At 39.8% G+C, this 23,255-nt stretch overlaps 1 protein-coding gene across 2 annotated transcripts in view; it reads right to left on the bottom strand.

Moving 5' to 3' along the window:
• Positions 1–23,255, bottom strand: part of SORCS2 (sortilin related VPS10 domain containing receptor 2) — a 639,263-nt gene that overhangs the window by 27,627 nt on the left and 588,381 nt on the right. For both annotated transcript variants that reach the window (XM_075569815.1, XM_075569821.1), the window contains exons 18-22: positions 18,848–19,034; positions 12,718–12,851; positions 11,946–12,069; positions 9,928–10,040; positions 8,944–9,069 (exon numbers count right to left, since the gene is read on the bottom strand). In XM_075569815.1, the coding sequence (XP_075425930.1) occupies positions 8,944–9,069; positions 9,928–10,040; positions 11,946–12,069; positions 12,718–12,851; positions 18,848–19,034 (684 nt within the window). The remainder of the gene's footprint in view (positions 1–8,943; positions 9,070–9,927; positions 10,041–11,945; positions 12,070–12,717; positions 12,852–18,847; positions 19,035–23,255) is intronic.

Below are 23,255 nucleotides of genomic sequence, written 5' to 3'. Positions count from 1 at the left end.
AACTAATTGGAAGGCTGAGTGTACCATCCCCCAGACGAGTGTATATCGTTTTCATTGGTTAGCTGGCTGTACTTAGTGAGCATCAATGAGTAGTGTGGCTACGCCCTGCCGAAGTGTCCCACATGACACGAAATGCGTAGGAGAGCCATTGCATGCTGGGCATTATGTGAAGACACAATACGCCCAACAGCACTTACACCAATGCAGGAACTACCACACGGAGATGCCGGTTTAGAACGTCCCCTCAGCAAAAGTCAACTGCGATCCGGAGTGGGGAATCTGCCTAGACTACGGACGTTCCGGTTGTGATAATACCTGTTTTGGTGTACTTGGATCTACATGATCCTTTTTTACTGTAAGTCTTGTACTTGATATTTTATGTCTTTATAAACTGAATATATTTTGCAATTTTAGGGATTATCTCCTCTTTTCTGCGCCCCCATTCTTAATGTTTATTGTGGAAAAAATGACACAAAATCACCAACGTTTCGGACTCATAAACCCTGAGGAAGGGCTGGTTTGTGGGTCTGAAACGTTGGTGATTTGTGTCATTTTTCTACAATATATGTTTATTTTTCACAAACCTGAGTGCTTTTTGCAGATTCCCGTTCGAAGAAGCAAAGGGTGCGAAACGCTGCGTCGGGGTTGTTCTTGTGTGTACTCCCCTATGATCCCCTTCATCTGTTGTGAACTTTTGCAGCAACTATACTACAGATTTTCAACCATCCATGCCATCCTTAGGATCCAACAACAAGGACAGACCTTAATGATTATTTGCAAGTATATACAGCGCTTACCTGTCTCAAACAGTGGTGACTTCATATGCATTTACTTGCTTTTTTTTGTGTCCTAGGTGGTATTGTATTGGCAATCAATATAATTAGCAACTATTAGTTCACAGCATGCAGCTTTTCATTTTGACCGGCCGGTCTTTTCACATACCCTAGGAGTCTCACTTTTTCCTCCTGGGTAGCAATATCCTGATCTTACAATTTATAGATTCAGGAGTATAGTATTGCTCTTTCATGTCATGTATTTTCCATAGCTGTAGGGATTCTATGGGGACTGTTTTAATTTTGTATCTTTTTTGTGTAATCCGTATCCTTGAATAAACAAATTTTCTTCATTATTATTTTTGCTTGAGTGTTTTCGGTGGGACACTTTTTTCTTTCTCTTTTTTCAGTACAGTGTATATATATATATATATATATATATATATATATATATATATATATATATATATATATATATATATTTCCTAAGTGAGCAATCATTGAAATAGCTAAATAATGGCTGTTTTATACATCTTTTGATTTCGAAACCTCGCACATGCGCAGTTGGTTCCTAATGGAGATTTCCTTGCATTCCATTAACCATAGATGCATGTCAGATGCACGCAGTTAATCTAGAGCTACAGCAACAGTCCAGTTGCTGACAGGTACACAAGGGTTTAAACAACATGGATGGGAGTAATGATTAAGTAGATTATTTCTTGCACCTGTACATTTAATGGGTTTTTAGGTATATATGTGTGTTTGTTCTCACTCTGTAAATCACATCACCTTGATAAAGGTCCCGTTTGAGGACCGAAACGTTGGAATGATGTCTTGTTGATTCAATACAATATTTTGATTACCATTTGGAGTGCTGCCTCTGATATTTCATCTTGATGCGCTTATTGCCTACATTATTTTATAGGATTTGCACCCAGTATTTTGTTGATTCAGACGGAGTGCTTGTGGTTCTTTCAAACTGATATATATATATATATATATATATATATATATATATATATATATATATATATATATATATATTAGTTCTGCCAGATTTTCGTCACTCCTTCTAGTAAGGGATATACTGTAAGAGCATGGAAGGCAATCTATGGTTCTCAATTATGGCACACAAGACTACTTAATTGAGTTATATTTCCATTATCCAGATATCATCCGGTTTCTTGGCTCCATTTCATCTCTGAATGAGAAGAGTGAGCTGCTAGTTCTTGGGGATTTCAACTACAATTGGCTCGACCCTAAAAACCACAAAATCCAGATACAACTCAAGTCACTTAACCTAACGCAGCTCATTTCCCAACCCACACGGACAAACTTGAAATCTCACAACCATTCCTTGCTAGACTGGATTCTCTCCTCAAATTCCAGCAGAATTAAGTACGGGGGCCCACCTTCCGTGGGTTACAACTGACCTTATAGCGCGCTACCATTTCAGGGGAATCAAACACAGCTGTGACTATATATAACTATACTAGGTGGAAGTATACTGTTGAAGTAAGGACAACACAGTACAGTGTATATCTCACATAGCGTTACTGGTCTCATATCTACTAGATGAGGCCAGGTTGATACTATTGTTATAAATATACATATATATTAAGCGTATAAACAACATTAACTGTGTCAAGTATATTTACACAAGTTACTGTGATCAAAAGGATTACACGAACATTAGATACATGTATTGAGCTACAATGTTTAGCAATATATAGAAGACTACAAATGGGACACTGAATTCACTTCTATTTGATTTACCCAAATATATACTAAAAAGGACATAGAAGACTATTTGAATTATTTCAGCTCCCTTATAGCACGCACGCCTTAATCCATTTTTAATTGATTTTATTGTTCTCATCGTTATAACATATAGACCCACATGTATATTTTTTATATATATTTACAAATAAAAGTATTTTACACTGTTTAGGGTGTACTCTAGTGCCGCAACAACGGGATTATTTCTTTCCCAAGTAATTACAGGCCATATGTCTAAGACCAGGAAAACTGGTCTGTCCCAATCTTCAAAAGTGGGGACAAAAACACTGTCTCAAACTACAGGCCAATCTCTCTTCTCCTAATTCTATCCAAAGTCATGGAAAAATGTGTTCACTCCCAATTAAGCGATTGCAATACCAAGACAAATTTCCCTAGCCAATTCCAATCTGGCTTTCGTCCCAAACACTCCACGGTAACTACCCTGCTAAAAGTTTGCAATGAAATCCAGTGTGGAATGGAACTGGGACAACTCACTTGTGCAACATTCCTAGATTTTGCAAAGGCTTTTGATACTTTTGATCATGTTATCTTGCTTAACAAACTGCAGTGCTCTGGAATAGGGAAGCATGCTTTAAACTGGTTTCAGTCCTACCTATCAGGTAGATCCCAACATGTGTCCATCTCAGGCTCCAACTCCAACCCCTTGGATATCACCTGTGGTGTACCACAAGGCTCTGTTGTGGGGCCCCTACTCTTCTCAGTGTTCATCAGTGTTTACAGCTTGTAAAGGAGCTTCAATACACATGTATGCAGATGGCACAAACTTATATGCACACAGCCCTAGCCTCTCCGACCTTGAACACATGCTTCAATCTGTCTTTTTGAGACTTAAAAATTGGATTTCCCAAAACAAACTGTTTTTAAACATTGACAAGAATGTAACAATGGTATTTGGGACCAAGGCTAAATTTTGAAAGCTTCCAATGAATGGAATTGTGTCCAAGGCAGCACTATCTGCAAACAGGCGTGCTCCCTGGTGAGTGATAGACTGCAAATATCCAGGATGTGTTAGATTGGTGCACCGACGAAAAATGAGCAAGAGCTTGACAATTTGACTGTTGAAAAATGTATTAGTAAAACAGTATCACAGTAGAGTCCTGGCGGATCCTCTAACGCGTTTCACGCCAAAAGTGCTTTGTTAAAGAGTTATCACTCTTTGACAAAGCGCTTTGGCGTGAAACGCGTTAGAGGATCCACCAGGACTCTACTGTGATGCTGTTTTACTAATACATATTTCAACAGTCAAATTGTCAAGCTCTTGCTCATTTTTCGGCGGTGCACCGGTCTACCACATCCTGGATATTCGCTGGTCCTGGCATTGAACCTGTCGCAACCAGGTATTTCACTGTACATTTTTGTAACATTGGATGTTGCTCTGGACTTCTTTGTTTCTTGTTTTATACAATTATCCAAGCCCAGTAGCACTCCTTTTGACACATAAACATATATATATATATATATATATATATAGTGGTAATTTTGGTGTGTTTGAGAGCTTGCTGGGCATCTGTGTGTTTGTTAACTTTGTCCTGCTGGTCTCAGCTGTTTTGGAGGTTAGTGCCTCCTCCCACCCAGGGTTTAAAGTTCGCCCCTCCCCACTGTCCAAGAAAGCAGGTTTTCTTTTCATGCAGCTGGTTGCGACAGGTTCAATGCCATGACCATCCTTCCTCTAATTATAGAGGTAAATAAGGATTTTAATCAGTTAGTGTTAAGACATGCGATATTATGGTCATACCTTGAAAGTGGCTTGCAGGCTTATACGCTTTGGCCAAAGGGTTAACTAAATGACCATTTTACAAGAGATATATAGATATTTCACTGTGTATTTTTGTCACATTGGATGTTGCTCTGGACTTCTTTGTTTCTTGTTTTATACTATGTATTTGTAACCATGTATTATTTGTCATCATAACACTATGCCCAGGACATACTTGAAAACGAGAGGTAACTCTCAATGTATTACTTCTTGGTAAATCATTTTATAAATAAATAAATATCACACATTTAGAGGACTACTGTAGATTAGCGTTTTTCCCCAGAAAGGCAACTGGATGTCATGACGCTGCACAGCTGCGTGGTTGTAAGATCATTTCCCGCCATTACAGACTGATATTTCATCGGGATAATAGGAAATTATTGAGTTGTTGATTTGTAAATATGGACCTCAAGAACAACATAAATAAATAATGTATCCTAATCTTGAAGTAGCATTGTGGCAATGCTGGAGTTAACTTAAATCGTCCAAGAAAACCCTACAACAAAACTAATAGATGTCACTGCAAATACAGGTGAATAGATTAAAAAGTTTAATTAGTAAAGATAATTTAAAATAAAGCTCCCACTGACAATGTACACATTGCCTAACAGATAAAATTAAACTAAATTACTGATAATCATTATAAAAGATAATTACATGGCCCCAAACGTTCATGAGTGTATTCATGATTCCTTGCGCAAATGTAATAGTCAAGTTGTTGTATTCATTGGAACATAAATATTTTGTATTCAGAAAAAAAATAATCAAAAGCATACAAAGTAAGGCCGTGCTTATAGTGCTGGCGACGGCGACTCGACGGATGATGTCACCCGTCGCCGTCGCCACCAGAGAAAGTTGTAATTTGATTTGAAGCGACTGTCGCCAGCGATGTCACCAAAGGGTGCGGGCCGCAATCTCTGATTGGTTTAGAGACAGTCACATGTGGCGACTGTCTCTAAAAAATCAAATAGACCCGGCTTCCAAATTTTCAGACGTGACGTCGCTCCGTCACCGTCGCGCTTACTATAAGCGCTGGCGACGGAGTCAATTGATTTGTTTTGGAGTGACGTCGCATCGCCGTCGCAAGGCACTATAAGCGCAGCCTAAGGGATAACTAATACTGTACATCAGTAAATTAGGTTTGTGAATATTGTAATCTAGATGTATGGATAACTGCTAATTAACTGCTATTAATTAGCAACAACAAGAATGTTAGAATAACTCAAATACAAATGTTTCGGAAATGTTTAATGTTAATATTTGAGTTATCTAGAAAATAAAACTTCTAAACTCTTGATTCCATATTTACATTTGTTTGAACTTTTCCTAAAAGCCATATGGGTATAAATGGCCACCGACAAGGAAGGAGTGGGGGGTAGATGGTGGGAAAAACGTACGGGGCGTGGCATCTCCTGGGGACCTACCTGGCCAGACTAGAAGCATAGGAGATATACAGTGAAGCTGCTCATCCCTCCCCTGCTGTAATAGGCTGACCAGCTTTGTAACCCAGCCAGGGACAGCCTGTGAAGCTGCACATCCCTTCTCCTATAGGAGGAAGCAGCGGGGCGGGGGCAGAACTCCACACTACAGCTCCAGCTGTTTCCTTCCTGCCTCAGCCTCAGCAGATCTGGGCAGGAGCTGAATAAGCCTCAGCCTCTCTCTCCCACTCACCTTGTCTCTGGGGATGGAAACAACTCACCACCCCAGACTGATTCTCCTGGGCCCACAGTAAGTATAGGCAGTATTGATGTGCACATGCTAAGCGTATGTGGGGTGGGGAAGGAGTTAAAATGTGTGGGAGGGGAAGGGTTGATAAGCATGTGCATTACAGTAGGCGGTCTCCGAAAATAGCCTGAGGAGGTAATTGGGGAAAGCTGATTGGGTCCAGCAGGGATCAGACGTTATGTGTGCAGGGGGAGAGTGACAGGCAGTGAGGTGCCGAGGGTAATAGGGCACGATGCAGGGTACATTAGCCAGAGGTATATAATTTATTGTAAATGAAAATGAGGCAGAAACTGCTCTAGGTTCACTGTCCCCAATTAATATTATTGTATCATATGTTTTGATTTTTTTAGTCTTATTACTTGTTACGGAGAGGTGCACATTCAGTAGGTAAAAATATAGATCAACAACAGGGTATAATAAATGAATATAATAAATGAATTAATTATATATGACAAATAAAATCCGCTATTTTGAAAAAAATGCACATACGTGACAAATGGAGAAGAATTGATTAAGATATAACCTTTATTTACGTAAAACTAAGATGTATGTTCCTTCTAGATAATAATTAAACAAATATATATCATGCCTATGAGTTTCATTAAAAGTGGAGAAACTGTGTGTGAGGGTAAATTGAAAATAGTTTCTAGCAATTACATTGCCAATGATTATTAATTGGATCACTATGCTTGGTCTGATTAGTCACTATTAGGTGCAGACTCTGTCATAGATTTAGTTTGAGCTACACATATTGCCTGTGACTCAGATACTCATTTATGTATCTAAATATTGTTACTAACTTGACATTCAGTTTAGGTAAATTGTGGTCAATTTAGGCTATCCTGTTATTGCAGCAGTAGTTTTATCAGACACAGTGCAGATATTGGTCCTCAATTGTCTATTATGGCCATATATTGAGAGGCTGTCCTTGAATGTAGGGTGGTGTGTGCCTTAGAAAAACAAGATATCAAATGGTGTAGCCCTCATGTTCATAGAGAGAGGAGAGAGTGCCGATCTGGTCTGTGCAGAAGTGGAGCTCCCTTTGTCCTAACTTCAGTATCACATGGTGCTATGCATCACATCAGTATCCACACTGCACCAGCCCACCCACAGCTCACTTGACGCATTTCACTCCCCTCTGGTGCTTTCTCAAGGGCTCAAGTTCCAGGGAAGAGCAAAACGTGCTTTGGGCAGACTGCAGGTGGTTTGTTGCAATGTGGGTAATTGTGTGATGCGTAGTATCACATGATACTGAAGTCAGAGTGGAGGGAGCTCTGCTTCTGCATGGACTTTAGATCGGCACTCTTCCTCTTCCAGTGAATAATTCATTTTATTTTATCAGGTTTTTTTCCTGGCTATGGCAATGGTTGTCCCAGGAAAACTTTTTGGAATGTTGGCAACTATGCAGAAGCTAGGCACAACCTCCTGCTACCCGTTCCCACCCTCTCACCCTACTGCTCAAGAACTGTCTTGGGCCCTATACAAGTTTTCGACGGCCCAGTGGGTATATAGATTTAGACCACATAATCATTGCAATTGTTGTTTCCTGAGAAAGCAGCAAACCGCATTTGTGTGAAAAATAACTGGATATACTGTACCCGTTTTGTTAGACAAAATGTTTCTTTATTGGACTTTTTCTAAAAACCTGGAGCAATTATATTTCCCCAATCAATAAAAAACATGTGCACAAAATTCCTCATAAATTAGGATTAGTATTGCCGTACTAACCTAAAATGTTGCTACCGTCTCTAATTTAGTGTATGTATAGATTTGTATTCACCCCCAAAGATATCACATGCAAACCTAACATCCAACAATAATTTAATCACTTATCTGAGAACTGATATCAAAGTGATGCTATAATACAATTCCATTGCACGATAGACTTACTAACGAATTTAAATAACTACATAGAGTAGTTTTAACAATATGTAATTATGCCATCAAAATATATATATAATAAAGTAATGAAATCACAGCACAGGAAAATATATTTAGACTTCTCTCAATAAATTAGATTTAATTGGCCTACATAAAAAAAAATTAACAAGTTTTATTTTATGAGTATTATAATAATGAGAGTAAATAATTAGCATAAATGTTATCAAGTACGTACAGCAAACATTAATAAATAATATTCATGGCTCTAACACGGAGTACAGTACTGGAAAAAATATCAAGTAAGGTTGGACTTTGTTTTGTCTGCTGTTTACCTTAGAAAACAAAAACAGTGAAATAGAAAGAAAAACTGTACATATTCATGACCCAGGGGAATTTAAAAAATTGCTCCACGTGATCCTAATCTGATTTTTATATCTGCTTTCTTTTAATTTAAAAAATGGCCATGGGAAACTTAAACATATGCCCCATATTTACTAAGAGGTGGTTGTGTCTGAAGATAAGATACATTCCGGCATTGGACCTTACAGCTAGAGATGTTTCAATATGTACTGAAGGCATTTTGTAAATTTCGCGATGCTTGAAAATAAGCAAAAAGGCATATTTCCACCAATTCTTTTTAAGGCATTCAAGACCCTGATATAGGGTATTTGCTGGAGAGGGAGGAAGACAGAGATGGAGAGAAGTAGAGAAGTAGAGGGAGAGCGTCCTACTTGGTAGAGTACTCATCATACCTCCAAAAAACATTGATCTACAGTATACAACACATTGAGAAATACCGGTGAAGACACCTCAGAACCTGGGAAATAAGCGAATTTGAATGTGCACCGGTATCTCTCCACGTGTTGTACAGATGAGTGTTTTGGAAGGTATATAAGTTAATCAGTACTCTACTTAAAAGGTCCTATGGAAACCTCTAAGGAATAGAAGCACTCGCTATCCTAGATTTGCCTTTAAAGATGATAATATATTTGACACAATAGTTTTTACCTTATCATTTGGAACACTCCTCTTCCTCTTCGGTCTGTTTGTAGGTGGAAGCACGTACAAGTCAGCAGTAGTCGGGAGTCCAGGTTTTACAACAGTTGCAAGTGTTTGTTCAGGAATATTTGTTTCCTGTAAGTATTAGATTGTGTTATCTTCTACCCATTTAAACATAAACACCGTTAATAAATGCACATACACACCTGTTTAGCTTAATTTATTGTGGTTTTATGTTATGTACAAAGCCAAACAAAATTATAATGATAAAATATTGTACATTGCTTCCAATAGACTAATTATTGATTGCAGACGCTAACAGGCATGGTATGTACATGCATTCAAATTTCCAAGAATCTAATCTCAAGCAGTCAAGAGCATACTGTAAGTGGTTGTACTGTACTGCACCGACACACTTTATTCGAGCAAATACCCAGTATGTACCTGGCAGATACCTGGAATGCGCCGCTCCTCACCTCTGACAAGCCCCGTTGCGTTTGCCTTCCCAGCCTGGGTTCATGCCTGGCTGACGGGCGGCTGATCTGTTAAATGATAATGATTAGGATTTAATAGGCTGCAATGCTTCGCGTGTCTACCAGATGGCATAAATTCATGAATTGTAATGCAGTATATATATATATACTGTGCAGTATTGCAGCCAGCGGGAATAAAATGCTTCAATCCCTGCCTGGAAAATAACGCAATGCACTCGGGCAGAAAACAGTCACAAACCTCAATACACCCGGGTATACCCGAATTCGTGGGACTAGCCGAGCTCGAATAAAGTGTGTCGCCAGTGTATATGAAAAAGGACACCAAACCTCATGAACACAGCATGATGACACAAGGTTTCCACTTAGCAATAAATATGGTTTTTCGAAATTCTTTGTTTCGCATAGAAACAGTTATTTCTTTAGACAATAATGTGAACAGTTATATTATTTAGATACTATAGAAAGGTAATCAAATGTATCAACATGTGTCTTTGCACACCTTTGCAACTAGCCGAGTCACAATCTGGCCTATGTCTTCTCGCCACTCTGGGATATTGGGGTTATACATGTCCAGATGCTTGGTGAACATCAGTGAAATAACCTGGAATTCATCTGGAAGACAACATAACATACAATTGCAAATATATTAACACGTGCTGTGGTAAAAACATAATATAATAGATGAATATTGAAAATGTGTGATGGGCATATGCCATTAATAATGTGGTGCCTTACCCCAAGAATCTCACAGGTTGTGAAGTATTTAACAGTGGTGATCAGTAACTAACCTCTTTAGCTTTAGAACATGTACCAAACCCAATCACTGTAATGGGATTACAACAAACTTACTCCGTCCTAGACTAATGGCCATTAGTCTTATTACTCAAATGTGACTAATAGTGATTTTTGTCATTTAAAACACCCCAAAAATATATGTAATAATAAATATATATATATATATATATATATATAAATAACAAATAATAATTTAAAAAAAGTACATTTGAAACATAAACCCGTAAATTTTCACTGTGGCTACCTAGGCCCTCTAAATGGGGGCCTAGATTTCCAATGTGGCTATCAATGGGGACCTGTTATAAAATGGGGTTACTTACCCCACCCTGGATGAAGGCCATCCTCATCTTCAGAGCTGAAGCCCCCTGGAAACAACCCAATAAAGGGTTGATGCCCAACATAAACAAAAAAAGCCGAAAAAATAACCCGAGGCCCACTGGCCTAAACAAATACCCAAAAAGTAAAGCCAGAAAAAATAATCCATAACTCGATGGCTTAAGGCAATATCAACTATAAAAAAGAATCCAGGGCCAAATGGCCTATCAATAGTCCAAGGCCATCTATGGTCTGCAACATGGTATCCTTAATTTTACCTCAAGTCTTCGATCCTCTGTTGCTTGAAGAATATTCTTGGGTGAGTATTTCTTGAATTCTTTTTACTTTTCTTCTTAAAAGTCGCCATTTTACTTCATCTGTATTCTTCATCACTGTATGTGGCCCTGATTAAGACCTTCTGTCTTCTTCAAGCGGACATGTCTTTAATAGGGTGCTTGTGCAGTCACAGATGATGTCACTTGAATATGTGATACATAAACAAATCAGATTGTTTATGTACCATGTGATTCCCTCTTTAAAATTACATCACAGATTTGGCCACCCAAGCCGTGATGTTATTTTAAAGAGAGGGAATCACAGAAGAAAAGAGAAAAAGCCAAGAAATACTCACCCAAGAAGAATCTTCAAGCAACAGAGGATCGCGGACTTCGGGTCAAATTGAGGATCCCATGTCGCAGATCACGGATGGTCTTGGATTATAAATAGTCCATTGGGCCTTGGATTATTTTTTTATGGTTGGATATTGCATTACAGTCATCAAGTTTTGGATTATGTTTTCTGGTTTTGTTTTCTGGTCTTTTGTTTTAGGCCATTATGTTTTTATTTGTTCTTTTAATTGGATTGGTAGCAGGAGGCCTCAGCCCTGAAGATAAAAATGGTCTTCATCCAGGGTGGGTAAAATACGCTAAGGAGGCAATCTAGGCCCCCCATTGAGACGACCTAGGTAGCCACAGTGGCAATTAATGGGTTTATATTTTACATTAAAATAAATATTATTTTGTAATGTTTTTTTTTAATACATGACTTTTTGGGGTGATTTGAATATCCAAAAGCCCTACTGGCCATATTTGGCAAATAGGGCTATTGGCTGTTAGTCGAGAAGGGGGCGTTTGGTATGTTGTGGGGGGAGGTTGGGTAATGGGGTAGATACTCCAGGGAGGGTGGTAAGCCCCCTGGGGGTATGGTGGTAGGGGTTAACTCCTTATTTCCCTTAGCAGCAATGCTTTACTGTCCAATAAGGTAGGCAGTGTAGTTTGATTGTGTATTAACCCCTTTTATCTGATCAAACAACCTTCCCGGAATGGTTTATCCCTTTCTATGTAATACTTTCACTCAAACCAGGACCACAGAACTAATAGTGCAAAAATGTATAGTACAGTATCTCACCAAACACTGCCACTATTTTGGAGTCTTGCAGCATGGAGTTCCAACATGAGACCTGAACTGTGACCCTAAACTCCCCAGCCTCAGCAAACTTGGTTACAAGATAACTGTCCAAAGTAAGGAGCGGCTAAAAGGAAGGAAAAAAACAAAAATGTCATCTACAGTATATCAATTATGGGAACATGTGGGGTTATCCATTAAACCCACCCCCATAATGCATTTATACACAGATAAAATATTTTAAAAAGCAGATGTAAATGTGTGTTTTTTTTCTGTATCAGTACAAAATTCAGTTTACTGAGATTGGACAGGTGCTTAGGTTCGCAATCTGATTTTTGAGAAGTTGGGCATTTGCTCTAATGTCCAAGTCGAACGCCTAGTGAAATATAAACCACAACTTCAGAAAAACTCACCCTATGATTTTTTTTTTCTATAATAAACTGAACACATTTTTTGGAAAGTGAAAGGAAACTTGCAAACTTACACGCAAAATTCAAACTTGGAATGTGGATGTCCTGCTTACTTTTAGTTTTAACAAAAATGTTTGGAATCCCAAACACAAAGTTGTTTCTAACCATCCAAGACTAAAACGCCAGTGAAAGTGCCCACACTTACAGCTTACAAAATGTGATTTTTAAATTGAATTCTGTATATCGTATATACAAATCCAAGCCAATGTTTTCTTTCTAATTTACATACCAATTACAGTAATAACCTTCACAATCAATCTTTATTAAATACAGTACGGTTGACCGGGAAAAAAATGAAATTGTACCTGCAAGTTGTTTCCAATCCACCAGTAAAAGACAGTCAAGTTTGCATTCTTTGGCTGTATAACAGCTGTCAGATTCACCTCTTGGTTTTTGCCAAGAACTGGCACCACTTCAAGATGCAGTGCCTGGAGAGGAGCTGCAGAATCGAGCACAAAGTTAGTGATTCAAATGCAAGCTCATTACTTAACACTTTTGGCTTTTCTACTACTGAAAAGGACACCTACTGTACAATGGGCCAAATTTACCAAGTACTGCTACTCCATAAGACGCCTACAGTATCATCCATTTACTTAAATGGGTTGTAAAAGGCCATATTTACAGAACTACTGTACTACAGTAAGCTGAGCAAAAAAGGGGATTGCACCCGCTCAACCTAGTGTGACCGCTAAGATCACTACATCAGACTGGTGCAATAGGGCAGGGAGACTAATCAGAACACAGAGAACACTGTATGATGTAAAGACACAATACATACAGATAAGGCCCTATTAATGCACTCAAAATCTGAGGGGTAGGTCACCCTGGTAAAAAAGCAACAACACAGGAATAATCTGAACCAAACCTAGAAATAGTATTTAAATATGCTTTATTAATGTTGGTTAAAAATGGTACCAGAGTATATGGTGAATGGAATGAACTGAATACAGTGAGTGCTATTGGGGCAAATTGCCAGAATGTTAATCCAAAGCCATTGGAATAATAAACATAAGCACTATGAATAACAGCACACAATCAATGCCTATGGTTTAAGGCAGTGAAGGCTAACTGTAGTGGATGACGTCACTGGAGCGCTGTATACAATATATACACCCACTAGAGGCAATTTGACCTCATTTCACACCATTATGGGTTAACATTAAAAGCCTCCTTGGCGGGGTTGGCTGGTCCGCCCTAGAGAAAGCATGATTATGCAAAATGTGCGCCAGGTGCATTAGGGTCTGACGTCATCACAGACATTGTATATTGCCTGGCATAGTGGCAGCTCATGTCCGCATGGCATGGGTGTGCCACTGCCAATCAATTGCTTTGGGGCATTTTTTGGATTAAAGTTGAATGTGTTTTAAATTTGTGGCTTGTTTTGGTGATTGGCAGGTTGTATATTGCCTGGCATAGTGGCAGCTCATGCCCACAGGGTATGGGTGTGCCACTGTGCCAATCAATTGGTTTATTTGCATTTGTAAAGGGTTTTTTTTCTATGTAATACTGTGTTTTATTTTGGGCCTGTTTTTTTTAGCTTGACCATTTATTGCTAATGTGTTAAAGGTTACTATCACTAAGGTAATGAAAGGGTTAACCCCTCCCACAATCTTCCCGGTAGGCATAACCAATGAATCTGCTTAAATGTTATTTTTATTAATAGTGTGCGTGAGCAGGGGGTCTCCTGAGCTGAACCAAGTTGATTTCAGCCTCGGGGACCCCCTATTTCCCAAGATACAGGCCCCGTTATGGGGTGCCAGTATTTCCTCCAATGTGAAAATCCCACGGTCACGTGACCCACAGGATTTCAACATGGCGGAGATACCGGCACCCCATAACGGGGCCTGTAACTCGGGAAGTAGGGAGTCCCTGGACCTCAAATCAATGTGGTTCAGCTCGGAGACCCCCTGCTACAATACTGTAATATTAAAATTAAATAAACCCCTCCGCGATCGCTGTTAGAGGCGCAGGTAGAGTGACTGATTCAGCCTCTCTCTTACTGCGTGTCTCTTACAGACAGGTAGAACCCGGTAGGATTCACACTGCAGGGGCCCCTGTTGTGTTAATCTGATGGGCCATTAGCCTGCTGCAGACTACCACGCGTGATATTTGGCGAATTTGCCAAAATCCAGATCGAGTTGTGATCGGATAACGGCCGCTGCATCGGCATTTTATATACTTCCTTCTAGTTTATTTTGTGATTTGCAGTAGGTACCATCTGACAATAGGCATTCTCCTATAATAAAACATAACATGCATATGATTAGAGCAGGGGTGCGCAAACTGGGGGGCGTGACCCCAAAGGGGGCACACGGTTTTCTAGGGGGGGGAGGGGGCACGGCGGTTACAGAGGCCCTGCGCTCTTCCCCAAGCCATTTAAATTAAATGCCGGGGGAGGCCTCTGTAACTTCTTTTACTTCTCAGACAGCTCTTCGGCCACAGATCGCCATGACAAGGCGGCGTCAAATGGCAACGCGACGTCACATGACGTTGTGACGTCATATGACACCTCCATAACCAAAGAGCAGGTAATGAGGGGGGGGGGAGAGCAGACAGGGGGCACGAACAGAAAGGTTTGTGTACCCTTTGATTTGTCAGTGTGAAGCTTTGCGGAGAACAATGCTCATTGAAAAGATATACTGCAACATACAGTAGTAGCCACAGACAGAAACATTTGTTTCTTTTGTTTTCGTAATTTATTGTCACTGGTTTCACTTGCATAACAGTGAAAATTTATCGAGCAGGTAATACGTTAAATTGTCAGTGTTAAAACAACTACCCTTTGTGTCTTTCACTTGGTTTAATTTTACTACACCAAGTGTGTTTATAGTTTTAAATTTACCTTTATGAATCTAAGAAATCATAGTTATGTTTTAAAGCTGCAATTCAAGCGATATCCTACATGTGTGCTTTTTTTAAATAAATAAGTTCTGTACTTTGAGAAAATACGTGTAGCATTTAAAAAAAAACATTTACAAAATCAAATCCCCTTCCTCTTCTGAAACATACTCTGGCACACCCCTCTTTAAGCCCTGCCCTCTTTCTAGCAGTGAACCAATAGTATCTAGTGACTGCCCGGTCACATGATCTTCCACACAGAACTTTGCATCTTTGGTCCTCCTTCTGTTGCAGTGACAGCCATTATGTGAACCCCCGAGTCGAATCTTTGCCGATCGATCACAGGTGAATGGATCGATCGGCAACATAGCTAATCACTTGTCAGTGTGTAGATTGTATTGATGCATATATTGAATGGAAAAAAGGTTTGTTTTTTTTCTGAGCCCAGAAGGGGAAGGTGTATGTTGTTGTTGTATTTCTCTTAAAAAAACAACATAAAATGGACACATTTCAGAATATCAATCATCTTCCCGAAACTACACTAAAATATACATTTTTTTTTCATCAGGGATTATGGCTCATATTTACTTAGCGGTGCTATTTCATGAAACATGTTCTTGTTCCAAGAGACACCTTATGACCATTAAAGTGAATGAAACCTAAATCTGCGTCCATACTAGTTCCGATGGCCACGAGCAACGTCGATCGCACAAAATCAAAACCAATGGAGGCCAATGCGCATGTGCATAGAGCGTGCGTGCGTGCACGTGAGTGGCGAGGCGACCGATGCGTGGCAAGACAAAAAAAGTTTCTTTGCCACGCGACGGCACAGTCTCAGGCTTGCGCGCTTGTACTATGTCCAAGGCCTAAGGTGTCTTCCGGTGTTTCAAGGTGTCTTATGGAATTGCACCAATTACTAAATATGGGAGAAAATCTCTTTAACAATCAAGATACGATTTGCAAATTTAAGCGAAAAATGTGCACATCTCTAATTCTGAGCTTCAGGATAATATATACACTATATTTCTGTTTGGGAAATTTTAAGTTAAATACCCAGGAACAATGGGGTCACGGGAGCTTGGAGTAACTCATTTCAGCATAGAGTGCTGCTTTAAAGCAACAAAGAGTTGCTTTAAAAACCTACTAGAAAATATCTGATTCACTTTTTTTTATTTTTCCCTGTTGACGTGTAATATTAGTATCCAAGATATTTTGTTTATAATTAAATAATGGGGGGAGCTTAGTGTGTGTATTGGTGGTGGGGGGGCTAGTGTGTGCATATTGGGGGTGGGGGACTTAGTGTGCATATTGGGGGTGGGGGACTTAGTGTGCATATTGGGATGGGGGACTTAGTGTGCATATTGGGATGGGGGGCTTAGTGAGTGTATTGGAGGTGGGTGGGAGGTTATTGAGTGTGTTTGGAGGACAGAGGCATGAGAGAGGGGGAGAGAGGGGGAGAGAGGGGGAGAGAGGGGGAGACAGGGGGAGAGAGGGGGAGAGAGGGGGAGAGAGGGGGAGAGAGGGGGAGAGAGGGGGAGAGAGGGGGAGAGAGGGGGATCGATCAGAGGGTTTACAAGGCCGCCAACACTGGAAAATCCAGTCCTGGGCCCCGGGAAACCTGTCCGTGGCACTGAGTGACCATGCTTGTGGGTTCTGTAATGGGTCCATTGTTAGAGGCCAAATGTAGTTGCTAGAGATAGCAGACCGAAGGTTCAGGAGAAAGAGAGGTGATCAATCTGATATTTAAAGCCCCCAAGGAGGAGAGAAGGGGAGCAGACGAAAGGAAGAGAAAATAAACACAGAAGGGACATAACATTGTTACCACAGAACAAGGGGTACAAGAGAAAGAAAGCCACAGTGTGATGGACAGCAGCCATAATTATCTTCACAAAAATAACAATGACTGGTTTCCATGCTGCAGTAACACAATCTCACCACCCGATCACCCTAAAAATATCATGGCATTATGTCCTGGCTGACACTGCGGCACAACTCGGACAAAGTCCAGATCCTTGTTCCTAGGTTCAGTAAAGAAGCAGAGTAATTGGGTGGTTTGTTTACAAAAGTCTCTTGGCTGCAAAAAAAAGTTTAGCAAAGTATTCTACATGATTTTTAAAAAACAAAAACCTATTTGTTTTAATGGAGGGGGGGGGGGAATCCTTAATTGTGCTGCAACAAAAGTGATAAATCACTCTGATTACTTGGTAAGCGTAATTAAACAGCACCCTTAATTTCACATCAAAATCCATCCAGCAATGGCTTTAAAATGCACACGAATTACTATATTTATTCATTTTCTATCCTTTTTGTTTTAACATATGCTTTAATTTAATATCCATGTGTTTGTTGTCTTGTATTAAATAACAGTGAGATGTCGTTTTCTGGCAAAATGTCTCAGATAATGCAGCCAGCAGAGAAACTAACGCCAAATGAGTATTTGGCGGGTTGCAGAATATTCACAACCTTACTCATGAGCTGCAGAGCTGTATAGTGTTTTACTTGAATATAAGAAGTCCTATCTTCGCTGCCTCATGGGCCGTCACTGAATTGTTTGATATGCAGCAGTAGTAGAGGAGTTCAGTTGCATTCCTAAAAGCATATTTAGGATTATTTATCCACTTTTGGGATTAATCTGAATTTAGCCAAATTGCAACCATTAAACTTTAATCGTATACAGACATAAAAAAAAGATTGAAACCCAAGACTGTTTGGCTATATTTATGCAAATCAGCTAAATAAATGGTCTCAACTCTAGGGCTGGCTGATTTCCTTGGGGACTTGCAAAACTGGCCAAGATCGCTACATAATCTTTGTATACACATCATAAAATGCACAATTTATACTTTTCTGTACATAAGGAGACACAAGGGAATCATGTAGAGAGAAAGACGGCACATATGCACTATTACATTTTTCTCATTTTCATTTGCTGAGCAATTTTAGGGGAATTGTCAGGGGATTTTTCACCAACACGCACATGACACTAATTCCGAGGTAAAGGTTGTCATAAAGCACTTTCCATATGTTTCAGTGACACATTGTGCGTCTGTTTTCTTCCACCAAACTTCTTCCACATGTATTTCAGCTCATCTCATTCCAGGAATAAAGTATTATAGAAGGAAAGCTCCTGCTGCTACAATACAGTATGTCAGCAACTTTAACTGCATCATTAATTAACTGGAAAAGTACACTGTTTATTGGCTTGTAGTGATTTAGAAAGTGGGGACTAAAGAGGCCTGACAGTCTATGTAATTCTAAGTATACATTTCTCAACATATCTGCAAACATAACAAATTGGTTCAAACTTTATTGTTTCAAAATCTCATTTATACATTTTCATTGTAAGATATCTTGGGAATTAATAATTTATCTTACGTTAGTACAGTATGTCAACCGTTGCTGCTTCTCATTGGCCCACCAAGAAGTACCAGCACTACCTTTCCCGGTAAGTTTTTCAGGAACTAGGCGGGTCCTGGAGCCAACTAATTTCAACTCCCCCCCCCCACTTCCTATCCACGTAAGATAAAGGGAGGGGGGGGGGGAGATGGGAAACTGTTACATTTAAAAATAAAAGAGGCAATAATTCAATCAACTTACAGTTAACCTGAACATAGACCACGGCTTCATCCTGGCCAGCGACATTCTCTGCCTTGACAGACACCCTGTAGATGCCAGGATTTTCATAGCGATGCCGGATGGGCTCACCAGTCAATGTAATATTCACATAAATTGCTTTGAAGCCATCTCCTAGGTCCACCTGATACTTGGTGTTCAAAATATCTCCCTGTAAGGAACAAGCAAGACATATACAGTACATGGCAAGGTTTGGCAATACACCGGGCTGCTGTTAAAGTAACCACAAGCATCCAGGACCGAGTAGGCACTGTCCCCCTACTCCAAGACTACACTAATGTCTAAAGTATCTTGGATTCCTACCTGAGAACTTGATGTTGGCATTAATGACCAAGAGTAATTATATTTGCTTTGATTAAGTAATTAAGTTTATGCCCTCATTTCAATAAATCTGTGCGATAAACAAAGATGCCCTGTTTACTAAGCTAAAAACTCAACTTCAAAAAATGAGTGGTTCCCACATAAAACATTATTGAATATAAGCCTATATTTACTAGATGGTGCTATTCCATAAGACATGTTCCGGCACCAGAAGACGCCATATGGCATACTCAAGTAAACAGGATGTAGGGAGACTTCCAGTGCCAGAAGGTGTCTTATGGTATTGCAGCACTTACTAAATATATGTGCCCCCAATATCTATTCTGGACTCCAAATAAAGAAAGTGAAACGAAAATAGAAAGGATGGAAGAGTAGAGTTAACAGAAAAGCAATAAGAAGTACAGAGAACAGAAAAACAGGAAAGGTAATGAGAACTCAAGAGGGGGGTTGCTCTTTTTAATGTATTTGCTTAGATCTCAAACTGGAAAATGTTCATATTTTGCTTCCTTTATTGCCACCAGGGCTATTCTATGTTGCCTACATGTTACTAATCTACTGTAATGGAACAGTAGGGTAATAAAAAATATATACCTAAATGCTTCATACAGAAGTCCCTTGCCTGTAAAAACAAATAAAAAATGGTGCCGCTTTTTGCTCCTACAGTACTTTGTCCCAAAAAGAAAAATCCATTCCCAGTGATGTTTCTATTCATTCACAAATCGGTTTCTGTACTTTGCTCCAATTTTGCATCCAGAAGATTTTGCAATACACATATATATGTATGGTGTATGTGTATATACTGTGGGATTTGCCAAACTGTGGGATAGAGTGCATGTATTATGAGGCTGCACTTCCAGCCTAAACAGGATAGAAACTGTTCAGTATCCTGGGAGCCCTATATATGGAATTTATTACCATCCCCTGGTTTCTGTCACAATATATATACACATATATATATATATATATACACATATATATACATATATACACATGGGCGGCCTTGTGTTACTGAATACACTTTTTTGATACCATACCTGCAGTGTGCTGTCTCTTTTTGGCTATCAGGATCCCCTGGTCTCCATATGTCTACATACTCTCTATGGGACAAGCATCTGCCTCCTGCAACAAAACCGTGAGTGCTAATCTCCATACCTGACTATATATATACATATATATATATATATATATATATATATATATATATACATGTAGAGGTATCAGTACCGTGTTAGCCGAGCTTCAATAATCAAAAAATAAATAGATGATCCCGGTCTGTGGCTAACGAAATGCTTTTATTTGTGCGAGCTTTCGAGATACACTGATCTCTTCTTCTGGCGATGTTACAATGAATGAAGCAAGGATAACTTAAAAACAGTGTCTCTTGGAATGTTATCTGTGCTTCTCCTTCCCCCGGTGTGGATGTGTTTTATGGCTAGAGGTGTCAAAGGGTAACTGAAAGCAAGTGAAGAAAGAGTGTGTATGTGTATCAGTGTGAATAAAAATGAATGGAGAGCCCACAGTATAAACAGTGCTCTACACAAGGTGTGTGTGGAGTGAGAGGGATATAAATGGTGTGGGTGGGTGTGGAAATGTGAGAGTTTGTAGCACAACTAAGTGTGTGTGGATACTATGTGGTCCCTATTGGTGTATATGGATGGAAAAATAAGGAGTATTAGTATGTGTGAGAGACAGCTGTGTGTGCATACATATAGCACAGTATGTACAGACATGGCCTTTAGCGCTCATGGGAAGAGATTTCGCTAGTTTCAGTAATGACTCATAAAATTTCGACCTCTGTTTAGGCCACTGCTAAGTGTCCCGAACAGTTGCATAAATTTGTATTCATGCAACCGTCTCTCTTTCGGGGTTTTAAGATTACCTTTGAGTATGGCAACCCTCAGATCGTTCATCTTATGGCCAGAGTCAGAGATATGTGTGTATATGTGTGTATATATATTGTGACAGAAACCAGGGGATGGTAATAAATTCCATATATAGGGCTCCCAGGATACTGAACAGTTTCTATCCTGTTTAGGCTGGAAGTGCAGCCTCATAATACATGCACTCCATCCCACAGTTTGGCAAGTGCTGGAACTGAGGGATGAGGGATCCAGACCAGAGTTTGTCTGCTGCCTGATTTCTGTCACCTGTCCTGCTAATTAGAAATCAGGTATTTAAGACTGATTTCCTGGTTCCTCTTCTCTCTCCCCCAAGAGCCTGGAGGCAGGAAGTCTGCTGGAAGCAGAGAGGGGAAAAGCCTCTCCCCAAACAGGTTAAATCATTCTGCTCTTTTTTGTCTAAAATGGCAAAGTTCCTTATTTTGTTGTTGGAAGTGGAAAAGCCACTTCAACCCTGAGTCAGGGAAAACCTAAGTTAAGTTATTGCTCAGGTGAGCAGGTTTTTGTTTTGCTTGTGTTTCTGTTGTATGCACTGTGGCAGTCTCAGTGCCTGGGACTGAATAAACCAGGCATAGCCTGTTTAAAGGAACAGCACGTGACGCCTCATCATTTAACCTACCCTAAAAGACCGTGTTCTAACAGTCCCGGATAGACGGCGGAGCCCCGGAGTAAGCCGTTTGTCACAATATATATATATACTTAGTTAAGTTATGGTGAGTAAAAAAAGTGACAAAAACTCTCCACAGCAAAGCATATAGCAAATGGAAATATACTGTATGCTCATTTGCATGTCTTAGGCAGGTCTGCAACCCCGCCTTTCCCCATTATCACCCAGCACACAGCACTTCCACTTTTTGCTTCAAAACCATTTTAATCATGGTTCCCTATAGGCTTAAGCTTGCTGCATGGTCACAGCTTTTTAGCACAGCCTGGGTTAAGATGCATAGCCAGAAAACCCACCCACAGACAGCTGTTTCGACCTTAATGGGTCTCATCAGTGTGGGGTTGGTTAACTGGCTATGCAATGAAGCAATGAGGATGGGGTTTACCATACCATACCATTTAAAATGGTTTTGAAGCAAAAAGTGTGTGCTCATTTGCATGTCATTTCCCAGAATCCCATGCTGCAGTGGAAGTGCTGTGTGCTGGGTGATAATGGTGAAAGGCGGGGTTGCAGACCTGCCTAAGACATGCAAACGAGCATACAGTATATTTACATTTGATATATATATATATGTGTATAAATATATATATATGTATATATATGTGTGTGTGTGTGTGTAAACAAATGGAAATATTACTGTATGCTCATTTGCATGTCTTAGGCAGGTCTGCAACCCCGCCATTCACCATTATCACCCAGCACACAGCACTTCCACTGCAGCAAGAGATTCTGGGAAATGACATGCTGATAGGATGTAAGTGTAGAGTCCCCACTTGTAAGTAGCCATTTGTCTTTTGCATTATAAACCTCATCTCACAGTTCTTCACCATATAGGTTATTTTTCCATCATTTACAGGAATTCTAGTATTATTTCAAATTCTGTTTTAAATTATACTGTATTAAATTGTATTTAGTATATTATTATATCCATTGGCTCTTTTGATCATTTTAATATGTGCCTATATCCCTTTCACAGTTGTTATGTCTGCTTGGTTGAGTGGGCTATAGAGATCATCTGTGATTGGCAGATGTACTTGGGACAATCAACCAATGGTTCAATATATACACCTATATAATCTAAGGTTGATATGCAGTGTGTTATTAACCCTGATGAAGTTCCGTTGATCGGAACGAATCGTGTAAGGTTGTTGTAACTTTATGCCTAAGGTAACCCCTGTAGTGCCTCAGTACCTTCTACCTCCCTCAGCACGGTATACAATTTAGAGGACTATTGTTGTGGGATCCGGTTAGCTGGATCAGCTGGAGCTGACGGACTTTCCCACTATCCTCTGATGTCACTGAAACAGGGCAAAGTAAACATCAGCTCGACTCCAGTGGACGGATCACGCGATCACACAGAGGCACCAGGGAGGAGAGGGAGACGCCGGCATTACCCTTCCAATTACCTGTGCGGTGGCATACACCCACATTGTCTATTTTTACCCGCTGCATTGTAAGTAGCCATTTGTCTTTTGCGTTATAAACCTCA

This window comes from Ascaphus truei, chromosome 1, assembly GCF_040206685.1.
Source record: "Ascaphus truei isolate aAscTru1 chromosome 1, aAscTru1.hap1, whole genome shotgun sequence".
Taxonomy (NCBI): Eukaryota; Metazoa; Chordata; class Amphibia; order Anura; family Ascaphidae; genus Ascaphus; species Ascaphus truei.
Note: the sequence above shows the minus strand (reverse complement) of the source record. Positions and strands in the feature narration are given on the sequence as shown.